At 44.0% G+C, this 22,904-nt stretch overlaps 1 protein-coding gene across 5 annotated transcripts in view; it reads right to left on the reverse strand.

The window, feature by feature from the left end:
* The window catches only part of Pigu (phosphatidylinositol glycan anchor biosynthesis, class U), a 96,434-nt gene that overhangs the window by 60,999 nt on the left and 12,531 nt on the right, over positions 1–22,904 (reverse strand). For 2 of the 5 annotated variants that reach the window (XM_063284048.1, XM_063284049.1), the window contains exons 1-2: positions 11,255–12,654; positions 1,202–1,266 (exon numbers count right to left, since the gene is read on the reverse strand). In XM_063284048.1, the coding sequence (XP_063140118.1) occupies positions 1,202–1,266; positions 11,255–11,384 (195 nt within the window). In that variant the 5' untranslated portion in view covers positions 11,385–12,654. Of the gene's footprint in view, positions 1–1,201; positions 1,267–7,293; positions 7,416–11,254; positions 12,655–22,904 lie in introns of those variants that run through there. The other 3 variants (XM_039105330.2, NM_181637.2, XM_039105329.2) reach the window with 3 other exon arrangements.

Genomic DNA, 22,904 nt, shown 5'->3' on the forward strand with positions numbered 1-22,904 from the left:
TTTTGAGATAAGAGTCTCATATAGCCCAGGCCTGGGAAGGCCCCAAATTCACGCCAGTCCCCCTGCCGTGGCCCCTGGAAAGCTGGGATTACAGTGGGAGCCTCTGAGCCTAGCTTGTTTTTATTAGTTAGTTTTATGAGGTGGGCAGTGGTGGTTCACACCTTTAATCCTAGAAATTGGGAGGCAGAAGCAGGCAGATCTCTTGAGTTTGAGGTCAGCTTAGTTTACAGAAGGGAATTCCAGGACAGCCAGGGCTACACAGAAAAATCCTGTTTCAAAATACAAAAACAAACAACAACAACAACAACAACAACAAAAGTAACTAATTTTATGGCTTGAACAACCTTTAGTGGGCTTTTTAAGAAACCAAAGTCACAGCTTTCATGGGCAAGAATTTCAAAAAACCAATCACATGTCAATTCACGGACTGAGAGCTACTTAAAATTTGCAATTAAAAGAAATAATTTCTATAGACGTCTCCATTTGGTCTCCAGAACCTACAGAAAGCTGGTTGCATCTGGGATCTCAGCACTTCTGACAGGACCCTTACTCAGAAGCTTCACTGTCAGCTAGACTGGCATGTGGATGGAGACCATACCTCAAAAACTTGAGACCACTGACTCCTACAAGCTATACACACACAAGCATGCACGCACGCACACATACACATGCACGCACACACATAGTCTCCTTGTCTCTGTCTCTCTCTGTCTCTCTCTCAAGTTTTTAAAATCCTAACCTGGATCATTTTCCCTGTAATTCTTTTACAAAAGGCTATTCCTCTCCAAAAGATCTTTTTAAATATCTCTATCAAACAGAGTTCAGGCTTTGGTATCTGTGGTGGTGTGCATATGCCTGGCCCAGGAAGTAGCACTGTTAGAAGGCGTGGCCTTGGTGGAGGAGGTGTGTCACTGTGGAGACCCTCCTCCTAGCTGCCTGAGGATGCTCAGTCTGTTCCTGGCTTCCTTCAGATGAACATGTGGAACTCAGCTCCTCCTGCACCGTGCCTGTCTGGATGCTGCCATGCTCCTGCCTTGATGAGAATGAACTGAACCTCTGAACCTGTAAGTCAGCCCCAATTAAATGTTGTCCTTTATAGAACTTGTACTGATCATGGTGTCAGTTCACAGCAATAAAATCCTACGACAGTATCCATGACTATGAACGACTCTCAGTGCCAGGAAAGAAAGCACATACTTACTTCATGAAATACTGCTCCAGAATACGGAGATACTCCCAGATCCAACAGTGCAAGGCCTTCAACCACTGAAAGGGAAGAAAGACAAGTTCACCCCGACTTTAAAGACATCAGCAAATGGTCATAAAGTGTTAGATATTCCTAGGACCAAGAAATGCCTGAATTTTTCTAATCCCTTTAATCCCTCGGGTCAAGTGAATGGCTGAGGGTCTTGATTTGAGAAAATTTTCAAGACTGTACACATATATGAAATTCTCAAAGAATATCACTCACTGTACACATATATAAAATTCTCAAAGAATATCTCACACACACACACACACACACACACACACACACACACACACACTTACTTTTCAACAATGAACAATTCTTCCATACAAAGCAGTCCTTTCCACCATGGGCAATTCTCGTTATGAGAAAGTTTTATACAGAACTGTAAACCTCTGAGTTTGGAGGAATAACTTGAAAATTAAGAGTGCATACTACTCTTGCTCCTCAGTTCAATTTCCAGCACCCACGCTGGGCAGCTCACAACTAAAGGCCCACTCTGGTCTCTGCATTTGACATGCACACATTCGCATACAGAAATACATACATACATATAAAATATTAAGTTAAATAAATTCTCTTAAAAAAAATACACTTCTGGGCCGGAGAGATGGCTCAGCGGCTAAGAGCACTGACTGCTCTTCCAGAGGTCCTGAGTTCAATTCCCGGCAACCACATAGTGGCTCACAACCATCTATGATGAGGTCTGATGCCCTCTTCTGGTGTGTCTGAAGACAGCTACAGTGTACTTATATATAATAAATAAATAAATCTTTAAAAAAAAATACACTTCTACCTTCTTATAATCTCCATCGACTCTAAAGCATATTGTTTACGTATATTCTGCCCTATTATAAAATCAGCAGTTGGCTTTAAAAAGCATGTTGTCCAGGCTAGTGAAGTAGGCAGTCACTCTCTCGTGCCACCTGCAAATAATGTTGCAAATAAATAAATAGGTGGAAGAAAAAGAAATGTTCTCTGTGACAGTTTGTCTATGCTCAGCCCAGGGAGTGGTACCATTAGGAGGTGTGGCCTTGTTGAAGTAGGTGTGTCACTGTGGGTGTGGGCTTTAATACCCTCATCCTAGCTGCCTTGAGGCCAGCCTTCTGCTAGGTGCCTTTGGAGCAAGAGGTGGAACTGCCCAGCCCACATCTGACTGGACGCTACCAAGCTCCAGCCTTGATTATGGACCGACCCTCTGAACCTGGAAGCCAGCCCCAATTAAATGTCTTTATGAGAGTTGCCTTGGTCATGGTGTCTGTCACAGCAGTAAAACCCTGACTAAGACACTGTCCTCTACGGACTGCTCAGAGGCAAGTGTAGGAAGGCCACGTGTGGTGCAGCAGCAGGGCAACGAGCAAAGCGAGTGAGGGATCTGAGCTCAACATGGGACAAAAAGGGTAAAGCATGAAGAATGGGGCAGGAAGCCATCACTTGGCTGACCCATAGAACGGTTTACAAAGGAAACCATGTGGTTGCTCAAGTCAGTGGGCAAAAGTATAAAAAACAAAGTATTTGCAAGGGAAAAGTAATAATTTCATCTAGACCTTACAGTACCTGCTTAATCAGGTGATCCATAAAAGAACATCAATATGCTAGCTGTATTAATTATCAAGTGGCTCATGATTCACTGATGTGGTGACAAGAACATTTCTGTAGTTCTCATGCAGTACAATGAGGAAAACAAGCAAAACCATACCCTCCGCCTAACCATCGGAAACATCAGACAACCCAGACTGAAGGCAAAACAACTGCCCAGGAAATCTTTAAAGATTAAAGGACATGTCCCAAATCGGTAGTCACTAAGGAGACATAACAGCAAATGCAAAACGAGGTCATGGACTGAACTTAAGGCCAGAAACTGGACAACAACAAGGAAGCAGTACAATTCCTTTACTTGTTTTGTTTTCTGTTTTTCAAGGTTTCTCTGTGTAGCCCTGACTGGAACTCACGCTAGACCAGGCTTGCCTCAACCTTAGAGATCCACCCACTTCTGCCTCCTGAATGCTGGGACTAAAGGCATGCACCACCACTGCCACCACTGCGCTACGACCAGCTCCCCCCACCGCCCAACATATACTAAAAAGGCTTTATTTGCAGGGGGTGGGGGGGGGCAGGAATTTAATCAAACAAGCCAAATCCCATGTTGTCATCCAACACCTCAGATTCCTCCTTCTTCTCCTCTGTTGCAGTGGGGGCAGAAGCAGCAGCAGGAGCTGCAGAGCCAAGGGCAGCAGAAACAGACACAGCCCCATCAGCAGGCACACTGGCCAGCTTGCCAACACCCTGAGCGATGGCATCCTCGATGTTTTTCCACTCGGCTCACTGACGACCTTGTTAAGCTGGTCACCGCCCACCTTGATGCCCATGCTGTCTAGTATTTTCTTGATGTCTTTGGCACTAGGAGAGGAGTTGCCCCTGAGGGCTGCCAGCAGATAAGAGGCAGCTAACGTAGGGCATGTCAGCTGCAGTGGACAGACCTCATGAGAGTGACCTTGGTGACGTCAGGCAGTGAAAACTGGCTCAACTTTTATAAGATATACCCACTAACAATACTGACTGATGGAACCCACTACATTACAGTAATACTGGGTAAAGTATAAACAGAAACTTTACCTATTTTTGCAACTCTGTGTGTGTGTGTGTGTGTGTGTGTGTGTGTGTGTGTGTGTGTGTGTAAATATCTGTGGAAGTCAGAAGAGGTTGTCAGATCTCTCCAAGCTAGAGTTACTGGTGTTTGTGAACAACCTAATATAGGTGCTGGGATCCAAATCCCAGTACTCAGACAGACCAATAAAGACCCTGAACTGATGAGCCATCTCTCCAGCACCTTTGTACCTCTTTTAAGGGTTGGCAAAATGGCTCTAGTGATTAGGTGATTGCTGCCAAAATTAATGACCTGGGTTCAATCATTATCAGATCCTAAAGTAGAGAGATCCCATGGAACAGGAATTACAGACAGTTGTGAGCTGTCATGTGGATGCCGGGAATTGAACTTGGGTCTACTGGAAGAGCAGCCAGAGCTCTCAACCTACGAGCCATCTATCCTGCCCGTGCAAGACAATTTTAACCAGGGCTAGCTAGACACCTCATCAGGTAAAGGCTCTTGTTGCTACGCCAGATGACCTGGATTTAATTCTAGGAATCCACATGGTGGAAGAAGAGGGCCAACTCCCACCCAGTTATCTTTACAAGTGCATGTATGTGCACATGCACATCCACACACAGACACAGTGAATTAATATATAAATGTTTACAGAGACAATTGTAACTGGTCCTTTATTCTAGTACCGGAAAGAAAACTCCTTTAAGGAGCGATGTAGGGGCTGCTCTGTAAGACAGCTATTAAACTCTCACTAGCAGCTTTACTGGAGACCCAAGGAGAGGCCACTTCACAAGACTTCCTCAGCCTAAGCCAAAGGCATTTCACCACAGCAAGTAAAACCAATCCTTTGGTGATTTTTGCTTTGCTTGATGCTGTGCATCAGGAAACTTGTGTGAGTATTGTGGTGGTCTGAATGAGCTTGGCCCCACAGGAGCTGGCACTATTAGGGGGTGTGACCTTGTTAGAGAAAGTGTGTCACTGTGGGGGTGGGCTTTGAGGTCTCTATGCTCAAGCTCTGCCTAGTGTGGAAAGAGACCTTCCGCCTGGCTGCCTTCAGATGAAGATGTAGAACTCTTGACTTTTCCACCACCATGTTTGCCTGCACATTGCCATGCTTCCTGCCATGATGATAATAGACTAAACCTCTGAAACTGTAGGCCATCTCAAATTAAAGGATATCCTTTAGAAGAGTTGGTAACATGCATGAAAACTTCCTCAGGGTCTACAGTGTGTATTTCCCATCCCAGGTAGAAGACTGTCAGAATTCACTTCAGACTCTATTAATGATTCATTCGATGTTTAAAAGAATAATCAGGCTGAGCGTGGTGGCTCGCACCTGTAATCCTAGCACACGGGAGGCAGAGGCAAGATTATTAAAGGTTCTAGGCTGCCTGGTCTGTTTATGGAATTCCAGGCCAGGTTGGGGTATAGTGAGACCTGGATCCAAAACTAAATTAAACTAAACTAAACTAAACTAAACTAAACTAAACTAAACTAAACTAAAACCAAAAAATGATTGGTGCACTTGTGAAGCAGAGGCAGGTGGATCTCTATGAGTCTAAGGTCATCCTGGTCTACACAATGAGTTCCAGAACACCCAGAGTTACATAGTGAGACCCTATATATAGTTATATAGTGAGTCTCAAAAACAAGCAAACAAACAAACAACAACAACAACAACAAAAATCAGAGGCATAGCCAGACGACCTGTAACCCTAACACTTAGGAGGCAGAGGCATTGGGATCTCTGAGTTCAAGGTTAGCAGGAGGAAGAAATACTCTTATGAACACTCAGTTTCCACTTTTTCTTTTTAAAATGTTCTTTTATTATATTTACTTACTCTGTATGTCTTTCTCCCTGCCCACCGACCTCCACCTCTCCCCCTTGCCCCCATGTCTGTGCATATGTATGTATGTGTGTGTGTGTGTCTGTCTGTCTGTCTGTCTGTCTGTGCATCTAAGTCTGTCAGTTCTTTCCTTCCATCTTTACCCACTGAGACATTCTGAGGCCCCCACTGATTCTTTCAAAGGAACTTTCCTTTCCATTACTGCCACCTTGCCGAGGAAGAGCCTGAAACTTCATAGCCACGTGAGCCACAGCCATGGATGGCCACATCCAGCCACAGAGCATCAGCAAGTACAGAAGGATGCAGGGTCAACCTCGACAAACATCAACCAGATGAACTGGCAGAGCTAGTGTGAGGCACTGCCACTTAGAGAAGAGCCAGGGCTTCTGTCCAACTGCCCACCTCATTAAGCTCTGAGCAGCCGTGAGTGCTGCCATCGGTGACACTGCACGGCTGGGCTTCTGCAAAGTTCTAAGGTCAGGAAGGGAAGCTTGCAGTCCTGTAGGCCAGATGCTCCAGAGGAGCTGAAAAGAATTAAGGCTTTTCCTTGGACGAGCCTGTGCCCTGGTGGCTTGAAGTCACACAGGAACTTCTTTAGGTACTAACAATTTTTAAAAGTAGAAGGTGGTAAAACAAGAATATAAAATGAAGCAAGGATTTGTAAAGAAGGACATTATGAGACTCAAAAATATCAAATTTTTATATTTTATATTTATAATGGACAACTGTCCTTGTTTGAAGCAACAACCAAAGAATTGATCAAGCTGCCAGATTCTAACAATAGATAACAATGCACCAATACTAAAAGGCTAGAACATTTTTAGTTTTTTTTTATTCTTTTGGAGGTGGTGGTGCTGAGACAGTGTCTCAGGTAGCCTCAGCTGGGTAAAACCAGTTTAACAAAAGACTGAGAGAAAAAAGCAAAACCTCAGAATTAGAGATATAGTTCAGTGGTACAGCCTTTTTTTTTTTTTTTTTTTTGGTTCTTTTTTTCGGAGCTGGGGACCGAACCCAGGGCCTTGCGCTTCCTAGGTAAGCGCTCTACCACTGAGCTAAATCCCCAGCCCCGGTGGTAGAGCCTTTGATTAAGATGGGCAATTACCTAGGTTTGACCTCCAGCAACACACACACACACACACACACACACACACACACACACACACACACACACACACACGTGTACATCCTGGCTGTGAGTAACATATTCTTGTAATCCTAGAGGCAAGAAAGTCAGGAGTTCAAGGTTATTTTGGCCTGATAACGAGTTGGAGGCCAGCTTAGGCTACAAAGACTTAGTTTTAGTCAACAACAACAATTAAATATTTTAAAAGACAAAAGTAAATAAAAAAAAAAACCCAAAGAACTCATAAGTTTTAAGCTTTTCTTTTTCATGTATTTTTTTAAAAAATAAAATTCATAAAGTACACCAGAGGAGTGGTACTGAATACACTTCTCTTTCTTTCTTTTCTTAGATCTTGTTTCAGAGACCAGGAAAATCTTAAACTTGCAACTCTTTGTCTAGGCCTCCACAAGTGGAAATCACAGATATGTACTAACTGTAATATTCCTTCCTTCCCCCAGGAGATTATTACCTAATTAATATTTTGGAATAGGGTGGAGTTTGGTTGGTGGCTGGTTTTTTGCTGTGTTGGCGTAGAACTCAGGACTTCATAATCATAGTGCCTTTAATCTACCACCGACAATATATCCAGATCTAGAAGAAGAGAGAATCTCAGTTGAAAAACTGCCTCCACCAGACTGATTTGTGGGTATTCTGTGGGGGTATTTTCCTAATTGCTAATTGACGGTGGATGACCTAGACTACTGCAGGCCTGAGCTGGACAGGAAAGGAAAGCCAGGAGAGGCAGGTTAGTAAGCAGCTTTCTTCCAAGGTCTCATGTGAGTTTCTGCTTCAAGTTCCTACCTCAGCTTTCCCTGATGATGTAACCTGCAAACCAAGAAACTCTTTCCTCCTCATGCTAGTTTTGGTCGGTATTTTATCACACCACCAAAAAGCATCCTTTCTCACACATTGTGTGCACACACAGAACACACACAATGTCTAAATAAGTAAATAAGCCCATACCACAGCCAATCAAAGACTATGAGGATACAAGGCCTTTATCCAAAGAGCTGGGGACTCAAAAATCTCAAAATGTCATGTACCTACTTGAGTGTTTTTCAATGTCAAGCATTAAGTTTTTAATGCAACCACCTGCCTGTTGGTTCAGTTTTGAGACAAGGTCTTACTCTGTAACCTATCTTGGTCTGAATTCACTATGTAGCCTATCTTTTCTCTATCACTTAATGCATCTCCTTCCTCAGCCTCTAAATGCTATAATTACAACTTTGAGACACAGCAGGCAATGGTGGTGCACACCTTTAATCCTAGCACATGGGAAGCAGAGGCTGGTGGATCTTTTAGTTCCAAGCCAGCATGGTCTACTGAGTGAGTTCCATTACAGCCAAGACTACACAGAGAATCCCTGTCTTGAACGAACACACACACACACACACACACACACACACACACACACACACACACACACACACACACACACAGAGAGAGAGAAAGAAAGGAAAAAACAACTACAAGACACCATGTCTAGCACAATTGCCTGCTATCTCAGTTAAAGAATTGTAAATGCAAGTGGCAGATATCATATCCTCTCTTTAAAATGAAACTAGTAACTACACTTTGTAAACAAGTTCCACATGCTTTATGACTACCAGTTCTCTGCAGGCTTGATGATGACCCTAAGTACAGCAATCCAAACACTTACTGCCCTGTCCTCTCTGGATCACCTAGTCAGCTCAGCCACCATCACACTGTTCTAGTTCTCAAACTCAGGGCTTTGGAACTGGTATTTTGGTTTATTGTGGTTTGACAGGGACTTTCTCAGGCAGTGTCCTGTCTGGCAGATGAGAAGTCACAGAGAATGTAAACAGCAGAGCCAGCGAAGGCTCAGATCCTTCCTACTACTCGAGAAATCACACACAGCATTGCCTCATCTTTAAGTTCCTCTCCCAATCCACTCTGTAAATAGCAGTTTATCCTTTCCATATTCCCTCCATGTTGTTCAACAGTAACTAAGTACACACCAAGGAATTTAGGAATAAATGACATGGTCCTTCAAGAAACTTGTAATACTAAAGACCAGAGATAAACAAATTTTTATATAAGGTGAGAAATAACTAGGTTTTGTTGTGTTGTTTGTTTGTTTGTTTAAGATATATTTAGTTTTATTTTGTGGGCATCTGTGTTTTACCTGCATGTACATCTGTGTGAGGATATCAGATCCCCTAGAGCTGGCATTACAGACAGCTCTGAGCTGCCATGTGGTTGCTGGGAATTGAACCTGGATCCTTTGGAAAAGCAGTCAGTGCTCTTAACTGCTAAGCCATCTCTCCAGTTCCCTTGGTTTTTGTTTTTAAGAGAGTCTCACTCTGCTGGCCTTGAATTCTATAGGAAGCTTAGGTTGGTTTTAAACTCATGGTCTTACCACCTCAGTCTCCCAGATGCTGAGACTACAGACCCATGCCACCATGCTCGGTTCTGAGAAAGTCTTACTACAGGTATGTCTGAGGTTCTAAGAGTATAGAGGAAGAAGGACCTGGTGGTGCCTTGAGTGTTCTGGTATCCAGAAAAGAGAAGGTAAGTAAGTAGCTTTAGTTCATTTCAATGACAAATTCTATACAAAGACACCAAGTCCAAGTTCTACCACATGAGAATCACCACTACTACTCACCAACACTGAACTTGGACAATTCTTCTCATAGCCCCATTTTTATTGCCTGTAAAATGGGGGGCACACTACCACCTACCACAAAGAATCATCGTGAGGGTTAGGTGAGGGGAAACACATTTTAAAAGCTTACTATACTCCTGGTCATACACTAAGAAACTTAAGAAACTTTACTTGAGTGAAGCCACAGCGTAAGACAACCAACTCCCACAGGTGCTCTCCCGCCTCCACACAAGCACATGTGTCTGCACATGCATACGCTCACAAAAATAAATGTTAAAAGATTAGTTGATGACAGCAAGTGATATCAAAACATAGGCATTCAAGTTTGAGGATAAAGTTAGATGTGGGGGCTCACACCTACAATCCCAACACTTGAAAGGCTGATCACCATGGATCTGATTACATGCTGGGCTAAAGAAGAGATCCTGTTTCAAAATCAAATAATAAGCAAAGTGTAAGGCTACATAAAGCAGACTTCTAGGCTGTTGATGTTTTTGAGCTAGGTGTTGGCTGCCCATGTGTATATACACGATTCATAAAAATTCACCAAGCCCTCTGTCTACGCTTACATGTGCCTCATATGTAGAATGTACTTTAGGTTCTTGTTTTATTTAATGCTTAAACTTGATCTGGACAGGTGGTTCAGTGGGTAAGAGCACTCATAATGCAAACAGGAAGATCTGAATCCAAATGCCCAGCACCCGTCAAAAAGCAAAACCACAACAGTCATAGCCAGAGATGCCTGTGACTCTAGATTTGGAGGACTGAAGGGGTAGAGACCGACAGAAACCCTGGGGCTCTCGGCCAAACAGCCCAATTAAAATAGCTTCAAGTTCAAGCAGATCCTGTCTCAGGGAATAAACGGTAGAGTAATACAGAAGGGCACCAGACATCCTCCTTTGGCTTCTGAACACACATAAGCACATACACAAGCACAAACACACAGACACACAGACACACACACAGACACACACACAGACACACACACACACACACGCAAATAATAATGACTAAAAAAAATTAAACAAACTGTAGCTCCAACCTAACCCACACCTTTTTCTGTTCTGGATAGTTCACAACCTCAGGTATTTCTTGAGCCTTTGCAACCTGAAACTCCTCTTTTTTCTAATCTTTTCCCAACCCTAGTCCTCATTCGTTCATTCTAGAAAAGGGAAGGCAGTTTACTCAGAGTCAGACACCAAGGAAAATGACTACAGAAACCTGTTCGTCTCCTCTACTGACCTGTGGCTCCTTTAGCCCAATCTCTGTGTCTTGGTGAGGTGAAAGTACGCAATAGGGTTCCATGAAGATCATATACACGCATACATATACATACATATATTTAAAAGGCAAACTAAGAAAAACTTCACAACGAGTCCTAGATTGAGCAGAGGTGACTTTAAGTACACAGCTACCTTTCTCACAAAGGCACTGGTTCCCTCGGTCGCTCCTCTATCTGCTACTCTGTGGAACACTCCCTGTAATATTACTGCCAAAAGCTAATACTTCACAAAGCCCAATGCACACAGCACCCTCCGAAATCCATCGTTCCGCGGATCCCGCCGTCCGACTCTGGACACTGGGACACGCCCCCTCGGATACCCATCCCTAGGGTAATGGGGCTCACACACTCCACATCTCCTCCACACCCCATCCACCATACCAAAGCTCCGCCTTCAGCTCGTGAAGAACCCCAGACGCGGGTCAGTCTCTACAGAATCGCGCGCTTGTGTCCACCTCCTCCACCTCCAATTCACTGAGGCAGGCAGAGCGCGGACCGCCCTACTGTAGTCAATGGCCTCACCTCTCTTCCAAGAGCTCAATGGAGACACCACCTCCACCCTCTCGGAAATGAACTCGGCCAAACTGGAACGAAACAAGGCCGCCCTCACAGTCACGGCCACCACAAGCACCAGGGCCAAGGGAGCCGCCATGATAACTGAGGCGGGCGCGCAGGCAATGCGGAAGAGCCTCAAGACTTGCGTGCCACACTGTAGTACCTCTGACGAGCGAGCACCGTAGCTGCTGCTGGAGCCCGCAGACCTTGAGACTACTACTCCCAGAAAGCTCTGCGGCGGGACGACGGAAAGCGAGATGTATCAAACTTCTAACAACGATTTGGGCTACGCCTCTGATCAAGCAAAAAAAGTAAAGAAATATTGTACTTAATTCTACTGAGATCGTGAGCAAACTTTAAAGAAATAATTTCACTCGTGCGAATATTTTTTATGTTAAAATGTTTACCTTTATATTTTTAAAGAGTGCGGTGTGGGTATTTATTGAACGCCAACCATCCTCAAGGCACTATATTGTGTGCTGAGGAAACACTTCGGAGTGGTTAATTATTAGCTTTGCGACCTTCAGCAAGTTATTTAACCGAGGAAAGTCAGAGCAGGAATTCAAGGCAGAAGCTTGAAGCTAAAACCACGGAAGAACCCTGCTTTTACAGACTTTCTCTTCTGCTAATGCTCAACCAGCTTTCTTGCACAACACCAGCACATGTGCCCAGGGACGATGCCTTCTACAGTGAACTGGGCCCTCTCACGTCAATCAATTTCAAATCAAGACCATTTCTCACAGATCAGTCTGTTTGAGGCAACTCTTCAACTGAGGTTTCCTCTTCCCAAATGACCCTAGGTTGTGTGAAGATGACGATAATAACCAGGACAAGTACTATGGCAAACACTGCGTAAGGATGCGTTTCTGCTTTTCTCCTTTTTTCTTTTTTTTCGGAGCTGGCGACCGACTGCTTTTCTCAATAAATGTTGATAGCTTGTTATCCCTCCAGGTGGGAGTGTGTACAGCTTAGAAATAAGCAAACACAACAAGTCAGGGGTTTGGAAAGCCCATTGATAAAAATTAACAACATACCACACTTCGGTCATTTATGTAGGAAAAGTGCTAAGTGAGTGTTTAAAAATCAGTTATGGAGGGGCTGGGGTAATAGCTCAGTGGTAGAGCGCTTGCCTAGGAAGCGCAAGGCCCTGGGTTCGGTCCCCAGCTCCGAAAAAAAGAACCAAAAAAAAAAAAAAAAATCAGTTATGGAGATGATGGCTCAGCGGTTAAGAACACTGGCTGTTCTTCCAGAGGACCTGAGTTCAATTCCCAGCAACCACATGGTGGCTCACAACCATCTGTAATGAGATCTGATACTGAAGACATCAGCAGTGTACAAAAATACATAAAATAAATAAATCTTTTTTAAAAAATCAGCTATGGGGTTAGGGATTTAGCTCAGTGGTAGAGCGCTTGCCTAGCAAGCGCAAGGCCCTGGGTTCAGTCCCCAGCTCCGAAAAAAAAAGAAAGAAAGAAAGAAAAAAAATCAGCTATAATAATTAACTATACAAGGAATTTCTATACCCATGAAGAAAATGGAACATTTTAACCATGGTTAACAAAAAGTATTGGATACTTCAAAACAGGCAATAGAGGCTTTTGACTTTTCCTAGCACAGGTAATGTCTGAAGTCCTATGTCAGTTAGCTGTGATTACTATATTTGTATACCGTGTTGGGTTATCATACTGTACCCCATAAATAGGTAAGCTGTTTCAGTTAAAGGGGAAACACTGTATTTTTAAAAAAGCAAATGCGTGATTGCGAATACCCATGGGGGAAGGAAGGGACACTGGTGACGTGACAAGCTGTCATCTTAGATGAGAACCGAGGATGGGTTCTCATGGCTTCCAAGCAGAGGTGACAGACTGGGAGCCAGGAAACAATAAATATAAATGATCAGAAAAGACGGCTGGAGAGAGGGCTCAGCACTCAAAGGCTGGGCTCACAACCAAAAGGACAAGAGGATCAGCAGAGAAACACGTAAGAGGTGAGCAGGGGCAAGCAGCTGTAGTTAACAATTTGGGGATTATTCAAAGTACAAACTATGTCGCTGAAAAGTTTCATTTGTATTTTGAGTTATTTTGGTTTTCAGATACTGGGGCTTTATATACCCTGGCCAAGCCTTGAATTCACTGTGTATCTGAAGTTGTCCTTGAAAGCCTGATCCTCCCATCTCTGCCTTCTCAATACCAAGGTTGCAGGCTTGTGCCACCACACCTGGCCTTTTCTGTTCATATTTTTATGTTTTGAGATGGGGGTCTTGCCATGTACCCCTGGCTGACCTAGCAATCTTTATGTGATTTACAGTACCTTCAAATAGGTGGCAATCTTTAAAGATTTACTTTTTTATTTTATGTACATGAGTGCTCTGTCTTCGTTTACACTGAAAGAGGGTATCAGATCCCGTTACAGATGGTTGTGAGCCACCATGTGGTTGCTGGGACTTGATCTCAGGACCTCTGGAAAAGCAGCCAGTGCTCTTAACCACTGAGCCATCTCTCCAGCCCTAGTGCTCCATTTTCATACACACCAGAAGAGGGCATCAGATTCTATTACAGATGTCTGTGAGCCCCATGTGGTTGCTGGTACTTGAACCCAGGACCTCAGGAAGAGCAACCACAGCCCCAGCAGTCTTTTTTTTTTTTTTTTTTTTTTTAAGATATTTTTATTTTTGGCGGTAGAGGGAGGATATGGAGGACTGAGGAAGTCCTTTAAGTTCTGGGACCAGAAGCATGCCCCACTACACCCAGCTTCCATTAGAGAGTTTTAAACAGTGGTATCAGATGTTTTCACTTTGTGGAGATTTTAAGATAGAGGTATTTCATTTGATGCTAGGGACGAAACTCAAGGCCCTGGTGCACACACTAAACACATGCACGGCATTACCTAACTCATTATTCAGGTGCACATTTCTAAGGGATCACTATGTTCCCAAGCTCATTTGGGTGTTAGAGAACAAGTCATAAGCAATGACAGCAGGGGGATCAAGATGTTCAGAGAATGTAAAACTGGGCTCCAGGGGCCATATCTAAGAAGCATCGGGTAACGAGATCATAGAAGAATAGAAAAGGACACACACCTTTGGATCCAAGCATCGTGACATACTCATAACATGAGCTTCTTTGATCTGTACATTTTTCTTCCTAAAACTATAAGGAACATGCATATTGCCTTTATGAAAAGTGGAAGTTTAAGTAGCATCCACTCTGTATAAAGTCTGAAAAGACTGGACAGAGGGAAATGCTTACCACATATCCAGTGCCTGACACACATCAGACACCTCTTGTGTTAGTTACACCCTCTTTGTAAAAAAAAAAAATTTTTTTTCTTAATGTCATTATTTTACACATATGGGTGTTCTGCCTGCATGTGTGTATGTGCGCCACACGCATGAAATGCCCACAGAGACCAGACCATGATCTTTGATCCCCTGGAAATGGAGTTCCACACCATTGTGAGTCACCATGGGGATGCTGGGAATCAAACCTGGAAGAGCAGCCAGTGTTCTTTTTTTCTTTTTTCTTTTTTCTTTTTTTTTCTTCTTTTTGGAGCTGGGGACTGAACCCAGGGCCTTGTGCTTGCTAGGCAAGCGCTCTACCATTGAGCTAAATCCCCAACCCCCGCAGCCAGTGTTCTTAACTGCCAAGGCAGCTCTATGGGTCCTTCCTGCATCATGTTAATAGATAACTTAAAAGTTCTTATAATGAGGACTGTCTCCAGGGAAAAATACGACCAGCCATTTTGAATGGAAGTGAGATCAAAACTAACAGTTCCAAATCGTGTATCTCTCACTATCCTTTTTAAAAGGCTCATGAGAACTAAAAATCAGAAGCAAGCAAGAGTAAAATCTTCTTGATGAATGGTAAAACATCTGTTTCTTTTCTATAGCATCAAAGACCCGGGCAACAAAAGGAGAAATAAGTCGGACTCCTGCATTAACTTTCCCTGGGAAGATAAGAACAGATGTCTGTTTACCCATGAGACAGCACCTATAACAAAGCAAAGAAACAGTTCTACCCAAGTCTAGCTTGATGAACCAATGGATTTATAGGGCTTACTTAGAGGCGCATGCCTGATCCCAAACAACTACGTCACCATAAAGCTCCACCCAGTCTGGGTAGCAACCTCCAAAAGTTGCAGAGATGGAATGCCCCCTTTGGTTCATCTCCCACCCTCTGTATAGGTTAGCACCTCTTGAAATGAATGTGCACGCAACTGGGAGGGTGGAGGAGGGACCGGAATCTCAGGTGAGAGTCCTTTTATGAGGGACTGCCTAGAAGCCCGACCTTGAGGGCCTGAATGACGCAGCTGCTCAGATTAATAGCTGTTTTATGCCCTGTGGCTAGCTAGTGTTCCACTGCAAACTTCCTCAAAATTGAAAACTTTCGTGCCCTAGTAGATACCACCAAAAAACAAAGACAGTCCACAGGAAAAAAAAAAAAACATGTACCAGAATTTATCCAAAATACGTTAAAAAATTGTTTTTATACCTAATTTATGTGCATCTGTGTAAATGTAGCGACAGTGAGTGCAGAAAGAAGGTGGCTGGGTCCCCTAGAACTAGAGCTACAAGCAGTCCTGAGCTGTATGACATGGGTACTAGAAACCAAACTTAGGTCCTTTGGAAGAGCAGCGAGAGTTCTAAAATGCTGAACCATCTCTCCAATCCCATAATTAATTTTTTTTACGTTTATTTAATTTGGGGGAAAGGGTCAGTCATATACCATGGCATTCATGGTGTGTTCAAAGGACTTGTGGGAGTCAGTGTTTCTCTTCTATCATGTGAATTCCAGGATTGAATTCAGGAGCTTTCCAGTGTAGCAGCAGATGGCTTTACCTGCTGCTCCATCTCACCAGCCTGAGGGGGAAAAATATATATATACATATATATATATTATTCCTACAACCCAATTATGAAAAGACATAAGAAAAGGCAAATTCTTAAATGAGCCAAGGATTTCAACATAGCTGCAAAGAAGATACATAGATTGCCAATGAGTCAAGTCCCTGATAAAATACTCGTCCTCACTGGTTACTGGGAGAAGGCAAATCAAAGTCACCAATGACCTATCAGCTTCACTCTCACTGGGATGGCTGAAGAAAAGACAAACGAAATAATACGTTCTGCCAAAACAAATGCCTGAGTGCATTGCAACTGGAAACATAAAATGTAGCCACTTTGGAAAACAGTTCAGCGGTTCCACAAAATGTTAAACTTGAGATGGGCGTGTAGCTCTGTGGCGGTGCTCTGGCTATGTATCTGAGAGAAGTGGCAACTTGTGGCGACAACTTAGTCATAAAGCCAAAGCAGATACACTCATAACCTGGTAAACAAAAGAGAGCCGTGTATCTATGCAATGCAACATAACTAGGCAATAGGATATAATGAAGTGCTGATATATATACCACAACACTCAAGAGCCATGAAAATGTTTGCTAAATGAAAGAAACCAAACCACAAACCCACTTATTATATAGTTCCATTTATATGACATATTCAGAATAGGCAAGTGTACAGAAAAAAGGTTAGGGCCTGGGGTGGCTAAAAGGATAGGAAAGAGTACAATTTCTTCTGCTTCTCTTCCTTCTTGTGGTACTGAGATTAAAACCTATAGCCTTGGGGTTGGGGATTTAGTTCAGTGGTAGAGCGCTTGCCTAGCGAGCTCAAGGCCCTGGGTTCGGTCCCCAGCTCCGAAAAAAAGAAAAAAAGAAAGAAAAAAAAAAGCCCTATAGCCTTTCTCATGCTGAGCAAGCACTCTACCACTGAGCTTATGCCAGCATTGTTTTTTTTTTTTTTTTTTTTGGTTCTTTTTTTCAGAGCTGGGGACCGAACCCAGGGCCTTGCGCTTCCTAGGTAAGCGCTCTACCACTGAGCTAAATCTCCAGCCCCGCCAGCATTGTTTTTCTTCCTTCTTCCCTCTTCTTCCTCTTCCTCCAGTTCTTCCCCTTCCTCCTCTTCTCCCTCCTTCTTGTCCTCCTCCCTCTCTTCCCCTACCCCTTCTCTTCCTCCTTCTCCCTCTCCTTTTAGGCCTCAGAGAGTAGTCAGCCAAAAGTGGCTTGAACTCTCAATCCTTCTGCCTAGGTCACCTAAGTGTTGGAAGGTAAAGGTGTGAGCTACCACACCCAATTTACAGTGTGCTGAGGTCAAAGCCAGGCCTTCCTGCATGCTAAGTACCGTCTATCAACTGATCCATATTTATAATCCCCTTGACTTCCTTTACAGTGTGTGTCAGTGTGTGTCTGTGTGTGTCTGTGTGTTTCTGTGTGTGTCTGTGTGTGTGTCTCTGTGTTTGCGTCTGTGTATGTGTGTCTGTGTATGTGTCTGTCTGTGTGTCTGTGTGTGCGTATCTCTGTGTGTCTCTGTGTGTCTGTGTGTGTGTCTCTGTGTTTGTGTTTGTATATATGTGTCTGTGTATGTATTTCTGTGTGTGCCTGTCTGTGTGTGCCTGTCTGTGTGTGTCTGTGTGTCCCTGTGTGTGTGTGTGTATCTCTGTGTGTGTGTCTGTGTAAGTGTCTGTGTGTCTGTGTGTCTGTGTGTGTTTTAGAAGGAGCATCTTGCTATGCACCCCTGATGACTGGATACTCACGATGTAACCCGGACTAGCCTAGAACTTGCAGCAATCTTCCTGCTTCAGCCTTCCAAGAGTGAGATTCCAGCCATGTGCCACCATGGCAGCTACCTTTTTATTTTGAGACAAGTCTCCCAGGCAGGCCTTAACCTCTCAGTCCTCCTGTCCTTGTCTTCCCAGAAGCTGGGATTATGGACCTGTGCCATCAGGTAAGGTAATACGACTTCTTTGTGAAGTAATCAAAATGTTCTAAAACTAGATTTTAGTGGTGGTTACACTGGTCTGTGGAGATATTGAAAACCACTGAACTGAATCAGCTCATTCCTCTGTTGTGTGGATTCTGGGGATTGAACTCAGAGAGTCAAGCTCGGCATCAGGCCTATATCTGCTGAGCCATCCCACTGGCTCAAGAATGTACTTTTTAATTTAGGGTAAACTCCTCCAGTCTGCCCTAAAAACTGAGAACAGTAAGCTGCATTCCTTCTTTCTCCAGGAAATTCTGACATTTCAGACTGGGAACCCATACCTCGAAAGGCATCCACCTGCAGTAGTCTATGTAACAAAAGGATGGGAAGAGGAGTAAGTTAATAAATAGTGCTTATTACGTATGAGCCATGTTCTCTAGGGATACACACTCCTACAGACACTTTTGGGTCCCCGCCACCATTAAGTAAACCGAGGCACAAAGAGACTTGGTGATTTGCCCAAAGTCACATGGCAGGTGGCACAACCAGGATGCTTATGTAAGCTCTAAATATTGTGGCCAGCTGCTGTGCCTGAGAAAATGAGAACAATTTGGGTTGGGTTGGGTTGAGGTGGGCTGGGTTATTTTGTAGTCATAGCCGAGAAGGAAGGGTATTTAGTAGAAAGGAAGTCATAAGCAAGGTGATTCCTCTATTGAGAAACCAAACATCCCAGTTGATAGGTGACTTACCTGGAGAGCAAGAGACTGAGGCTCTGAAATGCCCAGTAAATAGCATTCAGTCACATGCCTGGGTTGATTTTTAGTTACCATTTACTGAGCGCCTGTCACCCACTAGACGCTGTGCCAAGCACGACGGAGATGGGATCCACCCAATACAGTTTGTGGATTCTGAATAGCAAACCCATTCTGTTCCTCTTCCACATAAAAGAAATAATTAGAGCGCTGTTTGGGAGCACGCGGTGTTAAAGAGTGGACTGGGGAGCGCAGGCGCAGAAAAGGCAGGATTCAGGTAGTCCACATTGCTGGCCCTGGTTAGCAGAACTATCTGGATGGTCAACCTTTCCATCACTAGAATAAGGAAGTTTGAATCAGAGTTAATGACCTCGTACCCATCGCTCGGGAAGCATTGTGCTCAGAAAGAGGATGATGATGGCATTGACTATGATTAGGTTCCATTCCTGCCTCCTGGGTGTGTACATAGCAGCAAGAGAAAGGAATCTGTGAGGACTTTACCATCTCTGTCCTAGACTATTGCACTCTGAAAGCATTTGGGCGGAGTCAGTTCATCGATGCTTTATGCTCCACTGGGGTCGGGCAAACACTAATGATGGTGGTGTGAGAGACTCAATCCTCCCTATATTGGAGTCTTCCAGGGAATCATACTAAATTAATGTAAGCAGACAAAATGATTAGGGTTAGGGATTAGACTTTGCTGGTCAGAGACAGGGACAGGGATAATGAAGGAGCCGTTGTATAGACAGACTGGCTGGGCAAGGCAGAGATGACTCGTCTGAGGGCTACAGGGTGAGGAGTCACTGGTGTGAAGAGTTTGCCGTGGTGTCCACAGGCAAGAGAGGACTGAAGTCACTGAATTTGCAACCAGAGAAGCCAAAGTGGTTGGGGTGATGGGAGCCAGAAGAGAAACGGGAGAAGCGGTAAGGGTCAGATGTCCTTTGAAGACCAAGATTCTAAGTTGAATTCTTATCCCACAAAGAACAGGAAATTCACAAACATCTTCAAATACATTTAGAGCACCATCACAAATTAGATTTTCTTTTCCAGACGAGGTCTGATGGAGTCTTAGCTGCTCCACACTCAGATACCGTGGAACTGCAGCTACAGAGGTTTGCGAGCTGCTATGTGGACGGTAGGGATGGAAGCTGGGGCCGCTGGAGTAACAGCCGTGGCTCTTGACTGTCTCCAGCCACTATATAAAAACATTTAAACACAACTAGAAGTATCTTTCCAACTGCCTGACAGGCAGCCACCATTGTGAACCATGAACCAGGAGGGGGTGGGTGTTCATGACATTCTTACCACTGACGACTTTACTAGGAAAATAAGACCAAGACACAAATGAGATCTAAAACCCACATTTAACAGCCACACATGTACCCTACCCTTCAGAAGCAGTAAGGCCTCGCCAGAAGTTTCAGAAGCTAAATCAAAATTTACAAGAACACATCAGATTTGAAGACTACTCTGCTAACAAAAGAAGCTTTGATAAATTAACAACTAATCCCTGCCAGCATGGTGGCTCACGTCTGTGATCCCATCCTTTGGGATGTGAAGGCAGGAGCGTCACGATTTTAAAGCCATCCCTGACTACTCATATAGACCCTGTCTCAAAACAAAAAATTTACAACTCCTTGAATAATGCAGAGAAATCAACCCAAACATAGGCTTTCCAGATACACCAAGTGGGATGGAAAGAGCTTGAGAAATTGTCAAAAGAAACGTTAATAACAAGCCCTTGTCCCAGGTGCTCTGGAGGCCGAGGCAGGAGAATTGCTACATAAGGTTGGGTAACATAGGGTCAAGCATATCCTGGCAGAAGTAAGGGTGCTGTGAAGGAAATCTTAGTTTGATCGATAGTGAGCATGATTTTTCCACCGGGAATCAATGAACTTTAAATAGTACAAACAGCCACTGTGGGGGAGGGGAGGGGACAGTAGCACCACAAAGGGATCCTGGAGATTGAAGAAAGATGAAGGACCTGACCTAGCCTTGTGTATGGACTGGGAAACTGGAGGCCAGAGAGGGGCAATGCCAGGTTCAGGAACCAACAGCAGATCAGTGGTGGCATTTGGCCTAGACACTGGGGTTCCCTCATAAGTCTCTTATAGAAGCAGCCTGTTTTCTGATCCAGGGTCTCTGATGAGGCCCACTAGAAAGTTCACAACTAGTTCCTTCCTCAACCCCTCACCCAATTATTGTAAGCCCCCATCCTCCCATGCCCCCAAAAGAAAAAGAAATGAAGATCTGGACTTACAGGCTTATGCAATTCCTTATGACAGATTTCAGAAACCGGTGTGTCCACCGCTCTACAAATTCCTTCCTACTCTGAACCCACACATGCCGGCAATTACCAAAGTCATCCTGTTACTTAGTATTGAAAACAGTACTAAGATATCACTATGCCTAAAGCCCAAAGCTGGAGCTCCTCTTCCTCAAGCCTCCTCTGTTGAATCCTCTTTCCCTTCCCAGGAGCCACACCCTTCGTGGCTAAGAACCCAGGCTCTGTGTGTCCTTGTTCCAAATATGCAAGAAAGAGGAGGTACGTATTCACAGACTTGGTTGTTGTTCCCTAGTATCCGTCCCCCCTTATCCACCCCATCCCCTGCTTTTTCTTCCTAGCAAAACCTTAAATTCCTCAGCCCTCATTCCAGGAATAGGACCTAAATGATTTAAACTAACAAATACACACTAAGACCCCACAATTGTGACTGGTTGGGGATGCGCACGTGACCCACAGGACATCCAAATCTCAATTCCAAGGTTTTGGATGAGCCGTTTGGGGAAATGAATTTCACCTTTTCCTTTGGGTTTTGAGTTTAGAAGGCGTCCAACCCCAAGAGCAGCTGGTAACCTCCTGTCAGGCTGATGCCTGAATGTAAGGCAAGGCCAAAGTCTGAATGGCAAGCCACCTGTAGCTTTAAACAGTGTGATGTGCACGGACAGCAAGAACAAGGTGGCTCCTTATACTCTGTCCTACACACCCAAAGGATGACGCTGAGGCATGAAGAGTTAAACAGTTCCACCGAGTTACTGTGGTGCCCTGTTACCTAGGAACCAACTCTTAAGAGGCAACAGAGTTACATATTCTCAACTACATCCTAGTAGGATGGGCAGAAAACCCTGTGCCTGGGACTGGAGAGATGACTCCGCTGTTAAGAGCAGTTCCCACTCTTCCAGAGGACCACCAGACTCTGGTTCCCAGTACCTGTCAGGAAGCTCACAATTGCCTGTAACTCCAGCCGCACACACATACACACACACACACACACACACTCAAACACACACACACACACTCAAACACATACACACATATACACACATATACACATACACACTCAAACACATACACACTCACATACACACACACTCAAACACATACACACATATACACACATATACACATACACACTCAAACACATACACACTCACATACACACACACTCAAACACATACACACATATACACACATATACACATACACACTCAAACACATACACACTCACATACACACACACAGACACAGAGACATACACACATACACACACACTCAAACACACACACACACTCAAACACATACACACATACACACATATACACACATACACACATACACACTCAAACACATACACACACATTCACATACACACACACACTCAAACACATACACACATATACACACATATACATATACACACTCAAACACACACACACACTCACATACACACACACACAGACACAGAGAGAGACATACACACATACACACACATACACACATATACACATACACACACATACACACACTCATACACATATACAAACATACACACATACTTAAAAATAAAATCTAAAATAAAAAACAAAATATTACACCTCATTAGATCCTGAGAAACCACAGAATCATCTCTTGCCAGCCTCCCAGGGGACATGGGAGGCCCTGGGGAGAAGGCTTTCCTGTCTGACAAGCCACCTTGTGTTTTGATGCAGCTACAGGGCATTCTGCCAAGAGCCAGATGAACTGGTCAAGTTCATCTTGGGCCTTCAAAATTCCCAGATGTATCTGGGGCTTTAGTTCCGACTCCTAACAGTTCTTAAGTCCAAATGTCTG

Source organism: Rattus norvegicus, chromosome 3, assembly GCF_036323735.1.
Source record: "Rattus norvegicus strain BN/NHsdMcwi chromosome 3, GRCr8, whole genome shotgun sequence".
NCBI lineage: Eukaryota > Metazoa > Chordata > Mammalia > Rodentia > Muridae > Rattus > Rattus norvegicus.